This window comes from Hetaerina americana, unplaced genomic scaffold (genome assembly GCF_022747635.1).
Source record: "Hetaerina americana unplaced genomic scaffold, ioHetAmer1.1.p SCAF_16, whole genome shotgun sequence".
Lineage (NCBI taxonomy): Eukaryota > Metazoa > Arthropoda > Insecta > Odonata > Calopterygidae > Hetaerina > Hetaerina americana.
The window spans coordinates 761,841-781,898 of NW_027286719.1; the positions used below are offsets into that span (position 1 = coordinate 761,841).

At 37.4% G+C, this 20,058-nt stretch overlaps 1 protein-coding gene across 6 annotated transcripts in view; it reads left to right on the forward strand.

Annotated features, from left to right (window-relative positions):
- RhoGAPp190 (Rho GTPase-activating protein 190) overlaps window positions 1-20,058 on the forward strand; it is a 179,826-nt gene that overhangs the window by 151,383 nt on the left and 8,385 nt on the right. For all 6 annotated transcript variants that reach the window (XM_071584008.1, XM_071584011.1, XM_071584014.1 and 3 more), the window contains 5 exons: window positions 5,273-5,539; window positions 9,340-9,431; window positions 11,205-11,559; window positions 12,435-12,566; window positions 19,302-19,397. In XM_071584008.1, coding sequence (XP_071440109.1) covers window positions 5,273-5,539; window positions 9,340-9,431; window positions 11,205-11,559; window positions 12,435-12,566; window positions 19,302-19,397 — 942 coding nt within the window. The remainder of the gene's footprint in view (window positions 1-5,272; window positions 5,540-9,339; window positions 9,432-11,204; window positions 11,560-12,434; window positions 12,567-19,301; window positions 19,398-20,058) is intronic.

Genomic DNA, 20,058 nt, shown 5'->3' on the forward strand with positions numbered 1-20,058 from the left:
GGATGAACAGAGGGAGTACGAATGTTGCTGTAGAATTTTTTTGTTTTCCAACTTTTGTTGGATCCTTGTTTTCGTTATTCAAATACAATGGAATTTGTGAGGACTTAAAATGTACGTATGTATACATTTGTAGCAATTGATGCAACATGGAAATGAGTTACCTCAGGTGAATGGTATTCATGGTGAGCATGTAGTGAGTAGGTTAGAAAAGTAATACCTAATGCATGAGAGTGTTTTTTTAATTTAGTTTTTAATCTTGCATGCTATTGGTCATGGTAGTTTTTGCTTAGTTTCCATTAGTGAGTTATATACCTACCTGCCTTAATTACATTCCTATGTATTCTTCATGCATAAAATTTAGCGTCACTTCATGACAAATGAAGTGATGCTAAATTTTATGAGTTGAGTGTAGGTTTTTGTTATTTAAAATAATCCTGTTCCTCCAGCTCTTTAACAAGTTTGTAAGTGATTTTGGTAAGCATTAGAGCATCAGTCTATTTGTATATAGCTGGATTAAATTTGATATACTCTTTGATGCTCAGACTGCCAGGTCTCACTATCTAGTTTCTCTTTGTAACTTGGGATGTTCAGCAACACTACTACTAGAATGGAAAAGTCATGTTTGTAGTCTAATTACCCATTGAAACATATTTTAAAAGGTTTGCCAAAAAACTCTTGATTGTTAGGAAATACATTACTTCTACGTAGATTTGCCTATTTCCTGTGACTTGTGTGCCATCTGGTCCACCTCCCTACTCAGAATATTTTAACTCTCCATTTCCAAAGGATTCTTCCACTCGTTGGCCACAGCTTAGCAATCCCATTCTATTTTTCGCTAAATGTTTTCACATGGTCTTAATGTATGAGAAAATAATATATGAGGTATTTATTGTTGCTAGAGAGTTTAGTCATTCGTTTCTTTTTAAGATTGTGCAAAAACATTAAACTTTCCACTCATAATAGTAGCAGAAACTTTAATGAGAGATGTCACAATGATTCTTCCAAGCTGAATAATTTCCAATTTGAGGTTTGGCATCATTAAAAAATGTGATATATATAATTTACTAGTGCAGTTTGTTGTGCGATCATGCTTCCATTCACACTTATAAATATTTGAATGTCATGGCATAGCTCTGAGAAAGGTAAAGTATTTTTTTGAGGCTTGAATTAATGCTAATCGGTGAATTTTTATTGAAAATAGTGATAATATGTGGGCTTCTATTTGAGCAAACAATGTCAATGTTTAGGATGCTTGTTTCATTGAGAGCACAGTATTAAGCCGTTGGGCACAGAAATGCTCAAGTCACCCTGGTGTCAATAAATCATAGTAGAAGTGTATAATCAATATTTTCTAGCTCATGTCTTTACTCAGCTCACTGGTTAGCCCACATGTTTTGAAAATTAATCATTATCCTGGTAGGGAATTGAGGTTGAGGCATTCTAATTTTACTAGAATATCATAGGATTAATATGTTACTCACTGGCTGGGTTACGCAGGGAAGGCGATCGGATGTACCCAATGGCCTCTTTTCATAGTTCTTCCTCATGCATTTGGATGGTGACTCTGATAGATAGTGAATAGGAAATCCTAGAAATAGTAGCGAATTATTGGGAAGTATAGGATGTTTTCAATAACTTCAAAAAAGGGAAGGAAACCAATTTGATTAGTATGTCATAATTATTATTATAGCTTGCATAATTTGTGTAAGATACATGGGTTTTGTTGGTAAGAGTGTTGTCCATGAAACATCTTGGGTGACAGCTGTCATAAGAGTGAGATCCTATTTTCAGATTATGCCAGTTTCATTTATTTTGGTTTATCACTGAAATCTTTTGGGTCAATTAAATCCAATGGGGCCAGGCTGTTTGCATAAGATTGGGCATGTAGGGGAAAGATTTAGCCTTCACTGTAATGTGACAGTTTGATGGACAAATGAACTCCTTTGACTGCACTGCAATATAAGCAAGAGCAGCATTAATTGCTGCGATATGGTTTTCCAGTCGGAGGACTCTTTCTGTGGTAAAGGGGTTGCATTAAGTCATGATGAGTGCTTAATTTTTCCTAAAATTCATAAGAACTTATCGCTTGTATGGATTAAGCAATTTTTCAACTGGCAATTTAGTTAGGTGAGATGTAAAAAAGATGTGTGAGGAGTAAGTAATCACGCCCCTTTCATCCCCCGCCATTTGGAGAGAAAGTTGTGTGCTGAGCATTAGTTCGAATGTTATCTCTTGGTCAAAGTGGTGAAACTTGGAAAGTGAAGTTTTCATAAATCACCAGTTCTCTCAGTAATTCAGTAAATGCTTTTGACTTCCATCGGCTCACACAGTTGGAGTGCCATTATTTTCCAGCTTCTAATTTCCACCCACCAACCTGGCTACATTTAACAGGGTGACTTAATTTCTTCATGAAAATAGTAAAATTCAGGTTCTCCATCTCTTCACCTTTCACCTCTAATCTTTCCAGCCAAATGGTAAAATGTGATTCGAAGTTCATTTAAAACACTAATAACTGTCTCACTGACTGCCCTGCACTGCTCTCCCTTGTCAACTTCAGAGTACCTCCATGACCCACCCACCCACACACACACTCACTCACTCACTCACTCATTTCTCCAAATGCCCACTCCCAGGTTATCGCTAATCAAATGCTCTCTTCTCTTTTGAACTCACTCACTCACTCACTCTCTGATACCATTGATCCTTTGGTGCTTTCCACCAACATATTTGCTGACTTAGCTCCTCCTCACCTCTTCATAATTACGTAAGAATATAATGACCTCGTTATGTTATTTCTGTTGTTAATTTTATGCGAATACGCCCATAATTGTATGTTGTGACGTGCTCCACTTTAAATTGACTAGTTACTGCTGTATGTGGTTCTCTTGTCAAATACATTAATAAAGCATGTTCTCCTAAAATCCCCTTGGCTTCAAAGCATAACTTACTTAATTGTCATCTATAAGAGATATATTTCCTTACGAAGTACTCCTCTTCTTCGAAGCGTGTGAAATGACAGGCTAGGGCCTATCTAACAAAATGAAAGGAAAAAAAATGAGAGATTCTGTGATGTCCTGAATTTTAATTTGAATCCATTTATAAGTATTAATGGTGCTGCAGACCACCTTAAATGTGGGAAGAAATGAGCAACAAAAAGCACATTTTCCCAGATATTATGAATGGGATAGTAAAAAATGTGTAAACTTGGCCATGAAAGGAGGATGCACTTTTACGACTACCATGTTTATGCTGATGTTTGCCCTCAAAGATCACAAAGGACAGTGGAAAGTTACTTTGTATTCTTAATTTCATTAAAATGAATTTCCACAAGGTTGAGCCAGGAACAATTGAATACTCAAAGATCACGTTTATTATCAAATGATCACTGGAGGCTACCAAAGCATAGGCCGTGCTATTTTCGATTAAATTTCAGGAAAATCATGGGGTAGTGAACAAAATGTATGGTGGGTATTACTCGTCCTGAGATTCTTGCAATGTGCTGTGCTCATTATGCGAGGCTTACATTGTATGCCATTCCAATTGATTGCACAAAGGCAAGTCCAATTATTAACCATTCCAGTTTTCCCCAGAAAGAAATGAAAATTCCCTGATTTAGTTACACTCAGGTTATTTTGTAATATGTTAAAAACTTTTGGAATATTAATGATACCTTTGTCTTCAAATGTCAGTAGTATTTACCAGCCAAATGAATTGTTGAAAAATGTAGTTAACTTGCAATTTTATGCAACAGTTTCAGAGTGTAAAAATCATTCGCCTTGACTGGGATTCGAACCCAGATCTCTCAATATCCAGTCGAGTGCTTTAGCCTGTTAAGATATCGAGGCGTCCTCTTAAACTCTGAAATTTTCTTTGGAAATATGCAATTTTATCATTGGAAAAGTAAAATATTTTTTTCACAACCGAATTATATTTACTTACTGGTAGCACTGATCATTGAATAATTGAAGAAGAAGTGAAAACTGCTTCATTTAACTTAATATTGCAGTCAATTGCTCCCTGCCTCAATTCTAGCACTTTCCATCTTCCATATTTGAAGTTCCAAAATGTTCAGATCCTCTCTCCAAGAAAAATAATCAGTTCAGTTTTTATCAGTGTGCATGTACCTCACAGCTAAGCTATCGTGATCAACTAAGCAGGGAGGAAAATTGGGATTGGGAGTCGGTAAAATAAGTAGGCTCCTTGATATGGAAGCAAATGAATGATATCACCTCTCCTTTCTTCGTGTTGTTAATTATCTGAAGTGTATTTAACTCGTGAAAAAAGCATAAAATCATTTTGCAACGAACTTTTATAGTGAATCTTAGTTCAATAGTGCATCAAAACTGGCCAATAAAATATCATTATAGTAGATGTATCTTCATATGCAAGTAGAATAAATCTGCCCGTACATGATATACAACCTTAATATTGTATTTTTATCATACCAAACTGTTAATTAGTGTTCATGGAGAACATAAAATTCGTGTTAGAGCAAGGAAGAAAAGGAAACTATTACGATCATGGTGAATAAAAACAAGGCATAGCACCCAAAGTCATGCGAGGTGTTTGAGATTCGAGTACCTCGTGGATGGACGCCAGAGTTCATGAATGCTGAATTTTCAGAAGCTGGTATGTAAGCGTATGGTGACGAGGCATCTTTGCCAGTGGTATTTAAGTTGGCATTTGAGTTCGAGGGGGCTAATTGGGTGTAGTCAATGTGTTTGGAAAGCCATCATGTCACTCAAGTGATCCATTGATTGTTGAAACATGCGACTGAATGTTATTTTGAGTAAATTGGTGATGACATGGGAATATCTATACCTTTTATTTCGTAGATAATGGAAACTCTTTGACCATGTGTTCTTAAAAGTGAATCCATCCAACCTTTTGTGGATGATTAATTTTTAAATGGAAATTAAAGCACTAACTGTTTTGTGTTCAGTTCCTTTGTATTTAATAGCGAATGAGCTTGTCGTTTTAAGATCGTCATTCTCACAGGTGTATCTATGCAACAATAAAATAACATTGTGCATCTTATAGACTGAGCATAAAATAACATTGTGCATCTTATAGACTGAGCTTTTCTTTTATTAAAAAAATAGAAGGAAAATAAATTAATGAAGAAACTCCTCCTAAATTCTTTTTCTGATATCAGAGTCTGAATTGTGTGTTCTGATTCTAAATGTCTTTGAAGGGTACAGTGGCACAGGAATGTGTTCCAATCGTTGAATTTTGCCTCGAACTCTCTGGGAAACTTATTTCTCCTTTTCAGTCCACAGTGAGACACCCTCCGATGAGAGTGATGGTAGTGACCTCGACGTGTCCAGCTCTGCCACACGACCTAGGTACAAACCTCACAAACGTTCCTTTAGGTTGAAAAAGAAGCCCGGCCTGATTGGGGGTGGGCGGGGAACAGTGGTTGGACCACCGTTGATCCCCATGCCTCCTGATCTCAGAGGCCCCCCACACCACCCTCCTGCCCTCCAGCAACAGCTCACCTCTCAGATTACCTCTGACAATGACCTCTTCTCACCTTCATGTAAGTGCTTTTGACATATCTGCACATGGCTGGTCCCGTTGCTTTCAAAAGTGAGTGAATGCATTGCTGTGTGACTTTTCCTTTGTGATGCACATTCGTATTCTCTTTTTATTTTAGTGTTTGTTAATCACTTCCATAGTACAAATTTTCATTAATGAAGAGTGAGGTGTCATCTCCATACTACGAGGGTAGTCACAGAAGTACCCGACCCAATAGAGAAAACACAAAAATTTTGGAAAAAATGTATTTATTTTTCAACATAATCTCCTTTCAGCTCTATGCACTTTTCCTGTCGATGTTCAATAAGTTCCTCACTTCTTCACGGTTAGAAAATCTTTGACTGCCAGGCTATTTTTTCAAGTTTGCATACGGAAAGTAATCTGAGGGGGCTAAATCTGGTGAAGAGGGTGCATGAGGTAGCAATTGAAACTTTGATTCATGAATTTTGGCCTTTGCAATAATGGATTTGTGAGCTGGTGCAGTGTCTTGATGAAACCACACTTGTTCTTTGCCAAATGCGGCCGCTTTTGCTTGATTTCTCCACTCACTCTTTGCAATGAGTTCGCATAGTACTTGCCATTGATAGTGATATCCTTTTTCCAAATAGTCAATGAAAATTATCCCACGCTCGTCTCAAAAAACCGACGCCATGACCTTGCTTGCAGGTGAAATAGTCTTTGCCTTCTTTGGAACCTTTTCTCCCTTTTGAATCATTGTGTTGATTGTTCTTTTGTCTCGGGTGTGAAGTAATGGACCCATGTTTCATCCATGGTTATGAAATGGTGCAAAAGTTCAGCTTTGTTGCTGTGAAACTTGGCTGAACAGTCAATTGAAACATCTTCACGACACTGGTTTTGCTCGAGTGTGAGCAAACGCAGCACCCATCTTGCACACAGCTTTCTCATGTCCAAATTTCCAGTTAGTATGCGATGTACAACTTTTTAAGAAATGCCTACGATGTCAGCTAGCTCGCGCACTTTGTCTACAATCATCCAGTATCACTTAGTGGGTTTTCTTCGCCGTTTATGAAGTCGTCACCTGATTTGGTCTACTAATGCAATGCTGGTCTTGATAGCTTACGACTTCGTTTAAACTCTATTACCCAATATTTTACTGTTGTAAACAAAGGGGCAGACTCACTCAGAGTGGAATCCTGTTCAGCTTTTATAATGGTTTGGCTGAGGCCTCTCAAATAAAAGTATGGTATCTCATAACGATGGCCAATTTTCTCCATTTTCACATTCAATGGCAGCGTTCACTATTGATGGCTGCCAAACAAATACTAAACAAAGTGGAGTTTCAAACTTGAAACATATGCTTTATAGAGTGCGTACTTTCTAATAAAGTGATATTTTTTAAACAACCATCTCTAGGTCAGGCCAGGTACTTCTGGGACCACCCTCGTATATGTGCCACAGTAAAAGACTTGGCTGATACAAATTTTTTGTCATTGTAATCAAGACTTGTGGTTCTGGTTTGTTTTTCAATCAGATTAGTATTCATGAATTATAAAAGAAGTATTCACGATAATGACCAGTAATTACTTATTTTATGTTTTATTTTGCAATACTCAGTACAGGGGCTTTTTGCAATTCTCAGTAGTATGGCTATTATATTATCTTGAAGGAATTCAAAGTCTGTTATGGGTGTAAGAAAAAAAGAGTTTAAAATTTACAGATGCCTTTTGTGATCAGAAGTGATTTTATGTTTGAAGAAAATAAGTGGTAAATTTTTCGTTTGGCTAGAAATAGAGTTAAAACCATAATAGTCCTAACAGAACTGATTTTATCTTGGGATATGTTCATGGATGGACTTGTAATACGAGGGTCATCCGGAAAGTAGTACCCGTTCGTGCCGCATGAAGTGCTGACGACGCGAGTAGCCGCTGGACGAGGTCAGATAGCTTCAGTGGCTTGTCTGCCTTCTCTGAGCCAAGTTGCGTGACGCTAGCATTGCCTGTGTTGTTTCTGTGATTGTTTACAATGTTTAAAAAAATTGAGAACGCCGCCAGTTGTGAAGTGAGGGCAGTGATTAAATTCCTCAATGCAAGAAACGTTCGCCCATGTGATATTCATCGCCAATTAAAGGAGGTGTATGGAGACAATGTAATGGACGAGTCGTCTGTTCGGCGGTGGTGTCGCAACTTCAACATGGGGAGGGGGAACACACACGACGATGAGCGTTCGGGGAGACCGTCTGTCATTACAGACCAACTGGTGAGCTCAGTTGACGAATTCGTGAGGAACGATCGGCGCGTCACAATTGATGACATCTGTGAGCATTTTCCCAATGTTTCTCGAACAATTGTTCATGAAATTGTTAAACACCATCTGCATTATGCAAAAATTTGTGCAAGATGGGTCCCTCGCGTATCTCAATGAGCTGGCGGCGAAGGACTATGCAGCAGGAATACAGAAACTTGTCACACGTTATGACAAATGCCTTAATTTGCTTGGAGATTATGTTGAGAAGTAGTTTAAAGTATCCTCTTTCAAATAAAATTTTTTATGCTTGTTAATATTTACTTTTGTGTCTTTATTTCACGAACGGGTACTACTTTCCGGATGACCCTCGTACTATCGTTTGATGGGAACACTGAAATACTTGGGGCATGGGATTTTCATTTTATGATGTTATATTTGAACATTTTGAATTCTATGGTTTAGGGAACATGCTCACTATATGCATGCTCTTTGAATGTGTGAGGGTTTTGCCATAAAAGGCATAACATGATGTGTGCTCGACTCTCGATTATCAAACTTTTTTCCACCAAACATTTCAAAACAAGTATAACTCTACATGTGTGCTGGCAGGACATCATGAATAACAAAATAGGGCATTTGTATTTTTTCATGATCCCTTTTTTTAACTGCATTATTGAAACTTTGCTTGAAGTAATTATGATATTTTTATTTGTGAAGTTATCTTCCTATGTTAATTTTCTATTGATTGTAGTTCTCTGTAGTGTACTCATGCGGGAAAAAAATTTAATTTTGTTCATTTATTAAATGTACGAAAGAGCTAACATGGTAACTGTAATTATTTACATGAATTTGGACCTGGAGGAATGGGTTTGCTAATAAGTAAAAGTGCCATTAAGGAACATACTAATAAGAGCCTCCTCTATGTGAGTGAAATAAGTATTAAGCATTCGGCAAGACTTTACTATAAGCTAAAATTATTCCAGTGGGTGGTCACTATTACATATAGCCAATGTAAATAACCTTGGGAGTAGATATAGAAGTCTTTGTCATAAAAGCGTAAAAGTCACCATGGATTCCCCAATCGCTGTGAATATTTTCAACTTTAATGCAGCGTAAACCACAGGTTTTCATGCATGAGGCAGCCTGAACTTATAGACCTGATTGTCGTATTGTTTTAGCCATGGTTTTCTCCCATTGAGTTCAATCATAGAAATTGTATGGTGCTGTTAATGAGGCAAAGCTGATTCTCGATTGTGATTAATATTCAGAAGTTTGATGTGAGTTAAGGTATTTACAATACCCTTTAGTGCAGCATTGAAAATGGAGGTGGTGAGGGGGGAACATAAAAATAAGTAGTTGGCCATGAAGGCCCAGTCACAGTGGGCATTCTGTTTCCAGTATTAGGGTCGGGGCACAGGGTTGGTGGAAAGCCTTCAGCCACTTATCTGACTATCCATTTTGCCCTTATTTTAGTATTTGGTGTTTTATTTCAAGCAGCAATTAATGTAGTGTTCGAATGACTTTGTATTTGATACTGCCTGCAGAGAGGGGGTTATATTTTACATATTTGATGGGTTTATCATCATTCTCTTGCAGCTAAACTGAAAATGGATGCATCATATGGCGTTGTGCATGATGATGAGTCCAGCCTCGACGTGTCCTCACCCCGGGATGTGAATTCACCCATGGTTGGTATTCAAAATAGGATGGTCACTTTTGTCATGCTGCTTCAGCATATTTAATAATTTATCATTTAAGTTTCTTGTTTATTGATGAAATCTCCATTGAAGTAAGTAGGGAAGTATTCCCCTACAATATTTTGAAGTCCACATGCTGGTCCTGATGAAACTTTTCTCTTAAACAAGGGTGTTGAAGTTCTGAAACTGATGTCAGTGTTTAATCTCCATTCAGGACCTTGAAAAGTGCATTTTTAGTGAATGTGATGAAGTATCATTGAATTAGAGAAATATTGTTGGCTAACAGCAATTAAACTCTGAGAAGGGAAATGATAGCATGAATCTATGTTCATGATTATTTAATGTTATTCTTCCTTTATGTGTTGAAGTCACACTTGATCCTATTGATGGATACATCCTTAATATTCATGTAAGAAGATTGATTTCAACTCTCTAGGGAAGTCACATTGATTAAGGTCATGCTATAACCCAGAAGTAATATGTACATATGCTCTCATTATTTGATGTAGTGATTGTTGTTTGTTGAATTTTTTCTAATCTCAGTGATTGCTTGTTAGCTCTTCTGATTCTAGCAATTTCATATGTTCTGTGAATTGAGGAGGCAATGGCCAGAAATTGTTTTAAGCACTAGTAGTCGTTAGCCATGAAATTAGTAGTTTGGTAAGAAAGGGTTTTTTTTTTAGGAAGACAGGCATAAAGCAGTGGACTTAGTTAAGTAGTAGTAGTTTTAGGGGAGGTGACGGACAGCTAAGGACATTTACACCATTAAGGATGGATGGGGAAGGAAGGGTGGAGAGAAACCCAGCATTGGCATTAGCCTACTCTTGTTGAAAGGTGCCTAAGTGTCTGCAGTTTAATGTCACATTCGACAAACGTTGTGCTCACTCAAATTGCTCTCCACAAAGCACCTCAAGTAGGGATTAGGATACCACAGAAAAAAATCTGCTGCCTCCGGGATTCGAACCCAGGCCCTCATGGTGGGAAGCCTTCACATTAGCCACCGCATCATCCCGTTCCCCACTTAAGGTTGAATTTCCAGAAATTACATCATTCTTGGATCCTATTTAGAGCATCCTTAAGATTGTAATGTCCTCAGCTCCTGATGATACAGGTGATCTAGTGTATATTAGTGGGTGTTCGTTTTCAGGGGCACTTGTGCATGTAAGTGTAGCTTTGAGGAATGCTTCCCTGGTCCAGGTCTAAAAGTGCTCTTGGAAGTCACATGATCTCAGGCTCAGGCTTCTAATCTGCAGTTTCTGCTGCAAAAACTATTTTCCACAAATTCACTTAAGCCATAATAAATAGGTGAGGTAGATATTGTTCTTTACTACTATTTATCTGTTCTAAGTGTCTTCCAGAATCCAATTCAGAGCCATATGCGCACTCGGCATTCAAGGAAGATATTTATCTCAGAGCTTCAGCAATCTTGTTCTTTTGCCCCCCCCCCCCCCATGCAGAGAATGCTCATCAAAAAATGAATTGTGAATGGGCTGAGAGTAGGCAAGAGTATTTTTGCTGCACACAGCTTAGCTTTTGTAAATTCAGTCTTTACTTTGGGATGCACAAAAGTTTTTCAAAATCCAAGTCTTTGTTGAAATGAATCGTGCCGGAATGGAGAAAGGGCTTGAATTGCTTGACATTGTTTTTTTGTACAGTTAAGAGCATTGCTCCATTTTCATGGTGAGCACTAGTGCTCTTGGAAAGAGTGGGAATGGCAATGGAGTGTGGAGGTGAGCAGTGAGTGACTTGTTTATGTTTGGCTAGTTTGGTGTGGTGCCCAAGGTGAAGGAGGGGGACAAGAGCACTCGCCGGAAAGAGAAGCAGAAGGCAAAGGAGGACGAGAAGCAGGAGAAGCGGCGGCTGAAGGAGGAGAAGACAAAACGGATGGAGCGTGAGAAGAAAGCCAAGGGGAAGCAGGGCAAGACAAAGGGTGGGACGGCCATGGTGGTGCAGCCCCTGGCTCTCGAGGATTTTGTGCAGTCGGAGGAGAATGCCATTCCGCTGCTGCTGGAGAAGTGTGTGCGATTTATTGAGGAGGAGGGCCTTGACTCGGAGGGCATCTACCGTGTCCCTGGCAACAGGGCACATGTCGAACTCCTGTTCCAGAAGTTTGATGAAGGTATATGGCCGTGCACACATTCTTTGTTTTTCTTTTTCTCATAAACTGATGCTCTGCGCGTACATCATGCCTCTGTGTTCTTGAATTTTGTGTGGGAATAAGCCAACCCTGGAGTTGTCCCTGTTCGAGGGTGTAATGTACTTGAAAACTAATGTCTGACATCGTTTAATGAACGATAAGAGAGAGAGAGAGTCCTGAAAAATGACCAGCTCTGATTTGATTCTTGAATCAGTTAAATGATTCAATTTGAAGTTCAAAGATTTGATTTGTTAAGTTAGATTATCGTCAAGTTTATTTTTATAGAAGCAAACAAAGACGGGCATATATTCCCTTATGGTGCAACCTAAGATTTTGGTGGATTACAGCTTCTAGGATGCATGAAGTTTCGGCTTTTAAAAAGGTCAATGGATCTTTGGTGGAGGGAATATTGGGTGCTTGTGTGGTGCCTATCAGGTGCATGAGACTTTAATAATGAGCATTCCTCTTTTACATAGTAATACGTCTAGGCACATACCCCAGACTTATGTTTAGCTAATCTAACATAAGCTCTCCATTCAACGACACACAGAAGCAAAAGCGGTGTATAATAATAGTGAATAACTAAAGTGGAAATTCATCCAGGCTGCCTTGGATACACTTGCTTTACCCACAATTCCCATTCACTCCAGAGTCTGGATTCATCTATCATTATTATAGCAGCCTCCTCCTCATGTTCCCACCCTGGATGTGATATTTTCCTTTTTTGTTTTAAATGGAAAATTATTGACTCTTTATCTCTGTCATTGTAATAAATGAATATCATAATTCTTGTGATGTGACATTTTTGTAAATGTTACCCTTCAATTCTTTCATTTTAAGTTGTGTTTGCCTTGCAGATCCTGCCTTCAATATTCATGATCTTGATATACCAGTGAATGCTGTTGCAACGGCTTTGAAGGATTTCTTCTCTAAAAGATTGCCTCCACTTCTCACTCAAGACATAATGGCTGAGTTAGAAGACATATCAGGTCAGATCATTATTAGAATAGCTGAATGAATCATCAATTGCTGCAGGTTTTCTATTATAATTTTTAAGCATTGTAGCTATTATTTTGGAACCTTGTCATTTGATTTGGAGAATTATTTTGAGGATTTAAGCATTTAAAAATGATGAATATCTTGTTTCCCTAATGCAGTGCTATAAGCACACAGCCCCATAGTTACTTCAACGAATAGCTGTATTCTGAAAAATGGGTGTGGTCATAAGCCAATTAAAATGCATGTTTTTATGCACATTGCTGGAACTCACTTGGTCCAGATTTCTAGGATAACATTGTCTGCTTTTAAGAGCACACTGTAAAAAATGTCAACACTTATAACTAAGGTTGCAAGATATAACTTATTGTAATATATTTGATAGCAGTGAAATATTAAATTTACATACTCCACATTACATAACGCCATAATTGAAATTTCTTAGTGTCAGGACTGGTTTCCAAAAAGCAATTTCATACTGTAAACCATTTCTAATGTACATCATGGGGCTGGGGGTGGTCTGGATCTGGTGAAATGGAGTCTCTCTGGGGAAATTTAGGCTATCTGATGCACATAACCCATGGAACATTTTCTCTTACAATTCCCTCATGTGCCCTTAATAGCCAATGAACTACTCCTTATGGTGAATTAGAGCCCACAAGTGTAAAACAAAGCCATTCAATTATGAAATGATCTTATTTAACTTAAACATATCGCTGATTTTTCACAAAATTAAAGCATTAATAACGACTTAGTAACTAAGAACAAAACAATGGTAAGGTATAATCTGCATCATCCCTTTTTATCTTTGGTTTTTGCCCATCGGTCATTGAGTGAGGTTGTGGTTGGCTAGCACCAGTGAAAGTTGGGAGGGGTGACAGGGAATAGTATGAAGCATGCCACAAAAAGCTCCAAAATGAAGGCTAAAGTATTTATTTAGCTTTAGTCCAAAAACAGCACTTTTTGGGCTTTACATCGGATTATTTACTTTGTAAACAATTGGGACGATTACAAACACCCAAGCCCCAAGTGGAAGAAAACCTACCAAGGTGGGAATCGAACCCGCAACCCATGGATTGGTAGACGAGGACATTACCCCGCCGCCACCAAGGCTGGCGGTGGCAGTAATGGGTGCCGGTTTCATTTCAATGGCACAAACTGCATTCTTGAGGAATGTTTTGAAGAAGGGTGGGAGTGTGGAAGGTGCGGTAGAGCCAAAGGATTGAAACTGTTGGCGTTGAAGCCAGAAAGGATTGCAGAACTGGAGGCAGAAGTCGTTGGTGCCAAGGTCACCATCAAATCTCTCTTTCAGGAAAACAAAATGCTGAAGGCAGCATGGGAGAATGAGTCAATGGAAATAAACACTTCAAGGAGGAGGAGTGAGTCAAAGGATGTGTCAAAAAACCCCTCAAAAGCTGCAGTCTTTATCAAAGGAGTTGAAGAAAATAAAGATGAATGACACAGTGAAAGTATCTCAAATAAACAAGGTGGATAATCGCACAGAGTTTTGGGTGTGCATAATGATTAGGATTTTACTGGAGATGCTGGCTCAGGGAAAGATGTTGCAATGGCCTCTTTACCAGGAGTAAAAGTGGAGTATTTTGGAAGAAAGAATTGAAAAAATGAATGATCATCGAAATGAAGAGGTGGTGGGTGCTGATGTGTGTTGACGTAATTCACTCAAAAAATGCAAACTCTGGCAATCACATTGTGGGTTTAATTTCTGATACGGTAAGCTCTAGATTACCCAATTGTCAGATTATCCATGCTACTCTCTGCCCGGCACCTCAAAGCTTAAATAAAATTAGATTCGTAAAAATAATTTAAAACTTCAATGCACTTTTTAAAAACACAAGTTTGAAGTACGTGGTCATTCTTGAAAGCTTTCATTTCATAAAATCAGCAGTTGTCGATAGTACTCTAGATGTTTCACTTTAAACAGGTTGGTACTATCCGTGTTTTTCCAATATCATTTCCCTCGTATTTATAAGCCCTGAGAGTTCCATTTTCTGCTTTAAAGAAAGCAAAAACATTGTTTTACTATGCAACAGATGTCTTTATTTATCTATGCTATATTATTTAAATCGGTATCACATGACGAATTTGATTGCATATCATTGATCCCTTGTTAAATTTCATACTTCACGAGTCATTTGTTTTTTCCTGGGTACATGATTGGTTTAGCTCTCCGAGGAAAATATGTTCCGCTATTCACTTGATGATAGTTCTGTGTTCTTGTGAAACAAGCAAAAAACAAACAATTCACCATTATAAAAATGGCTGAATAACAGAAAAAGTTATGCTTGCCATTGCTAAAAAATGCAAGTTAATCGCAAGGAATGAAAGATGATATTTTCCATATATATCTGTTAATATCAAAATCATATTTTCCACGTAATTCAGTTATCCAGGTTTTTCGATTGTTGCTTATAGAATGGTGGGAAAGCGAGGCAGAGGGAGGGAATGAATTAGCATTTTGGATGGAATTAAGGGCTTAAAATGTATGCAGAGCTAAAGAATGATTCAATTACATAATATACCATTAACATAAAATTAAATGGATAATTAATATTTAGGGTGGGTTCTAAGAATATTTTATCGGTACAAAAATTTTTCTAGTGTAAACATTATTTGCCTTAACCAGAATTCGAACCCAGATCACTTGGAAAAAAATACTTATTTCCACAGATATGCGGGCTATTTATCCGAGTATTTCATTTTCATTATAATACATCTGGATGTTTTATGAGGCAAGATGTAACTTAAGTGGTGAGCATAGGAATTTTTTAGATTTTTAAAGCATATTAAAATATTCATTTTATCTTTAAGGTTACTGTATGGGACTCATCTTCCTTAAATAAATTCCACTACCATGGTCACACCTGTCTTGGGAAGATGGTCTAGGGTTCCTTTGATGAAGTCAGTTTCCAAAGATATTTCAAAAACTTGGTAGAATTCTTTGACAAAAATATAACTGGTGTACAAATGGAAATGCAATTTTCAGCAATATTAAAAGCCTGTCCTTGACACATCATCAACATGGGTGCTCAAGAATGAAGATGTTAGCCGAAGAAAATGACATTTTTAAACTCACTTGAAAATGGACACTCAAGATTTATAGTGAAAGCTAGCTTTTTCTGTATTAAATTTTAAAATGAATACATTTATGCCATGCAGCACATTCGGCTTTTTCAATGTAATGTTTTTGGTGTAGGAAACTATCCAAAGATGTGTGCAAAAATCTCTAAGATGTATGCAAAATTCGAGATATAAGAGGTGGTAGGTCCTTTCCCTGCCCACAACTTTGGATTTCCCAGGAATTTCTGGCCCCCAGAAAATTACTTGCTCAGGAATAATTTTTTTTCACCCATTTTTGTCATCCTGATTGAATAAATCTGGGTATACTTTCCAGGGATAATATGCTTCAAGAGAAAAAAACAATAGCCAAGACCAAGGTGAGGGAAAAGGTATCGGAAGGCTGGGAGTTTCAATATTTCCCAGTGTGGCCTGGTGACTTTCCCAGCCAGTGCTAAAAGATTCCCATCATAGCTTCAGCCAACCTCGGGATGCGTTGAATGTGAAATAATCTATAGTATCATATCCTCTGATCTATGATGAGCAAGGGAGGCAGGAATTAAAGGCACTTCTGTCTCTAGATTCATATGCTTGATCCTGGATTGCCTCCACTAGTCCACAGTCTTTAGATAGTGTATTGCTTAAGAATCAGATCATGATGTCTTCCCTTGGTGTTGACCAGAGCCATGGAATAACAGAAAAGCACTTTGGAGCCCCATAAGTTAGAATTAGAACTCACCCCGGCTGTCCCTTTCCAAGGTGAAATCTTGTAATCCGGTCATCCAATCATTGCCATTAGTTAGTGAGGCTAATATTATTGTGCTGTGTGGATTATTAAGCCATTGTTTTTTGAAGGATAATTTTCATAGACTGGAGAGAGTGCAGTGAAAAAAGTAAATAATTTAATATTTCTTTGCTCTTGAAAGGTAAAGAAAGCAGTTGTTCTATTACTGATGGGGTCCATTCTGGTTTTTTCAGTTTCATTTCTTGGTTACAATAATCAATTGATGAGTATAGTTACTGACTGTTGCAATAGTAAAACCATGGCCAATCACCTTCAAAGTTATTATCACCTTTTATTAGAATTGAAAAAAATGGTTTAAGAGAAGTTTTATTCTATTGGAAATTTTAACATACACTTTTTGTGATTTTTTTAATGAGATTTCTGAAAATTTATTGGTAGAAAAGAAATGATTTTTCATGATATCTTTTATAAAAGTGGTGAGGTAATGGTTAGCATCTCACTTTTTATAGCACTGTTGTTATGTATAGACGAGTGAATATGGGCATCAAGTCTTCATCCCTTAAGATATGACCGAGATTTCTTCATGTCTTCAGAATCATCTAATGTCACTGCAACATAGAAGGAGCAGTATTAAAAACCTCATCTCTAATGAAATATTCAATAAAAAGTTAACTCTCAAAGGCTTTGAGTACTCTTCAATAACTGTGCCCCGCATATTCGTATAATGGAGTAAATTTGTGAGAAATTAAGACAAGTGGAGTAGACTTACTGTTATCTGGGATCAAAGTGAAATCATTAGCCCTGATAATGGACTGGCTAGTTAATCCATTCTCTTCAAAAAGTGCAGGTTGTTTTACCCATGGCATTCTAGTAATTTTGGACCCATATAAAGGAAGTTTTCATTAAAATTTAAAGGCAAGGTAAAATTTGTCAGCACAATGCTGGTTTGACCTGACTTATGAACATTACACCTCATGGACATTTTGGTATACAAACCCTTCTTTACCTAGCATTGCACTCTTAATTATTTATAAATGTCCCATTTTAGAGATAACTGGCTGTTGATTCTCTAGCAAACTAATTTCCTGATGATTATTTTTCATATGTTGATTCAGTTTGATGGGACGAGGTAGTCCAGGGGTAGAGTCTTGGACTATTGATCAGAGGGCCTGGGTTTGCTTCCCGGTCATGCCTCCCCGGGCACCCTTAGTTTGACCCAAGCTGTGTGATTTTTCAGGCACCAGAACTTCCTGGTACAGGACTATAAGTGGCACAGGGAAAGTAACTGGCCCCTTGACCCTTTTGTGTGAATTTCACGCCCTGTTAGGCATGATAGTACTCACTCAACTCCACTGGCACCCAACAACTGGACCTTTGGGTTGATAACTGTGTTTTTGGCTTTTTTTTAATTCAATTTGAATTTGGGAGCTTCTTAATTTTCATACCAGCTCTCAGCCCATATTTATTGTGTATGTAATGTAACGCCTGTGTCTGCATGTGCAGTAATGCATAAGTTTGATTACCCAGGATACAAAATGAATGAAACTGTGTGACTACGATGGGCACTTGATTGATAGCCACTCTCTCCAATTAGAAATCACTAGTGTCCAATCTATGAGTTTTTATGCATAAATTACAAGTGATACGATCACATCACCTCCATTGCATACGGGGTAGATGAATCTATGTAAGTACAATTGGCTCTTGATCATCATTTTCAGCAGCCACCTTTGCGATTATAAATTATTTACAAGTCTATGAGGCTCTACCGTGTGTAAAGCGCATGCAATGAGGTGCGTTAATATGTATCTTCATCACATACAGGGTAATTGAAACGGTGCATGTACAGTCTGCTTTTGTGAATCATTTTCCAGGGCTTGCCTTCTCCAATTCCAAATTATTACATAGTTTTTTGAGCTTCTTTTGGGGCATCCCAGTTACTTGAGAGCCTAATGTATGTATGAAGGGCAGCATGGTGTAATATTTTGCTCTTTAAATGTTTAATGGGATTTTTGATAATCTGTAGTGGATACTATGATTGTATAAAAGGCTTTAGTGTATGTAAACAATCTGACATAGTTTAAATATCATTTCTGGAATCCATGTTTTGTTTTTGTTTCAATTCTGGTTACAGTTCTGGTTTTAAGAACCCAAAATTAGGGTGCATATAACGTCCCTACTCTATAGTATGTGGGCCGAGGAAAGCATTTGTGTTCATTGTTCACATTTCTCCTCTCAGTCTTCTTTATGTTTCTGTATGGATTGATTTGATTTTTCTAAATGCTCAGTTTCAAAAGTAGGCTTGGCAGATGAAAGAAACCTCTAAAAGGTTCATCTACCTAAGTAACGTAAAAGGCTGTGGTTGCTTTCATGATGGCATTCTTTACTGACTTGGGAGCTATCTTATGAAAGGGTCTTAATTTAACATGCATATTTTATCCAATAAGACACACAAGCAGAATGATGTGGCACAAATTAATATATTATGGTTCATGGTCATTTTTGTGCATTGTTTGATGTTTTGCTACCAGAAATGGCTGGATAAATGTCGAGAGTAATATTTAATATATTAAACTTTTCAGTGGTACTTTTTTTTTTTGAGGACCATGTTAACTGCAATAAATGGGTCCTGGGTGTACCAATTGATGTCACATATTTAAGTTGTTTTAATGTTACCCTCACTTGAGAGATAATAGTTATGGTTTATAGCTTGTTATGAAGCTCTTTTTTTATTGTTTGTCTTGAAGCCGCTTGTATCTGAAGTGAGGGTTAGCATAATGGGATTCCTAGTCTTTTGCATCCATTCTACTTTTTAAGGTAAAAGTAAAGATCAGTGTTAAATTATAAAATATGGGAAGTTTATTGTTCCTAGTGACCAGAGGGTACAAATGTGTATACTTTTTTTCAGTAACAAATACGCATGATTATGAAGCAATGAGATGTCAAAATCGGTTAGCAGGTGCATCTCCTCTCAACCCGACTCCGGAACATTTTTCATATCCAGGTGCGGATGTAAGGGTTGAGGGATATTGAAGATGATAATTAAACCCTTTCTATTGTTTATGTTTATTTTAGGATCTTTTCTTTTGCTCTTATTTTCCAATGTCCATTTTTCTTAGCATGTAAACTTTTTCTAAAAAAAAATGTGGGTTGGGAAGACATAAGTGGCAAAACTTTGCCCAACTCTTATGAAAATTTCAAGTGAATAAAGTGTCTCCATTTTCTGTACCTTTTCTATGTCTAGTGTAAGAAACTGAATGAGTGTTTGAATAATGTTACCTTTGAAATGGTTTTCAACATCTTTTGTAGAATCTAATTGTTTTTGAGCATTAGATCATCTTGTTTGCCTATGTCCTTTCTCTCCTTTTAAGTTGAACTCCTAAAATTTAAATTTTTTATGAAAGCAATTTGTTTTTAGTGAAACTTTAAAGTTGTGCTGACTTTTTTGTATGTTCTCTCTAAGTAACTATGGGCTTCCAAGTGTGTCATTTGTGGCACGACTGAGTAATAGATAATTTGTGTTAAATGCCTATGACCTGATTGCTAGATTTGGTTTGCAGGAAAATGCTTTTAAAGCAATTGATTTGTCTCTCCTTTCTTTAGATTTCTTAATGTGTTTTATTTTTTGCTATTACATGTGATTCTCTGTCACTGCTGGGCCAAAG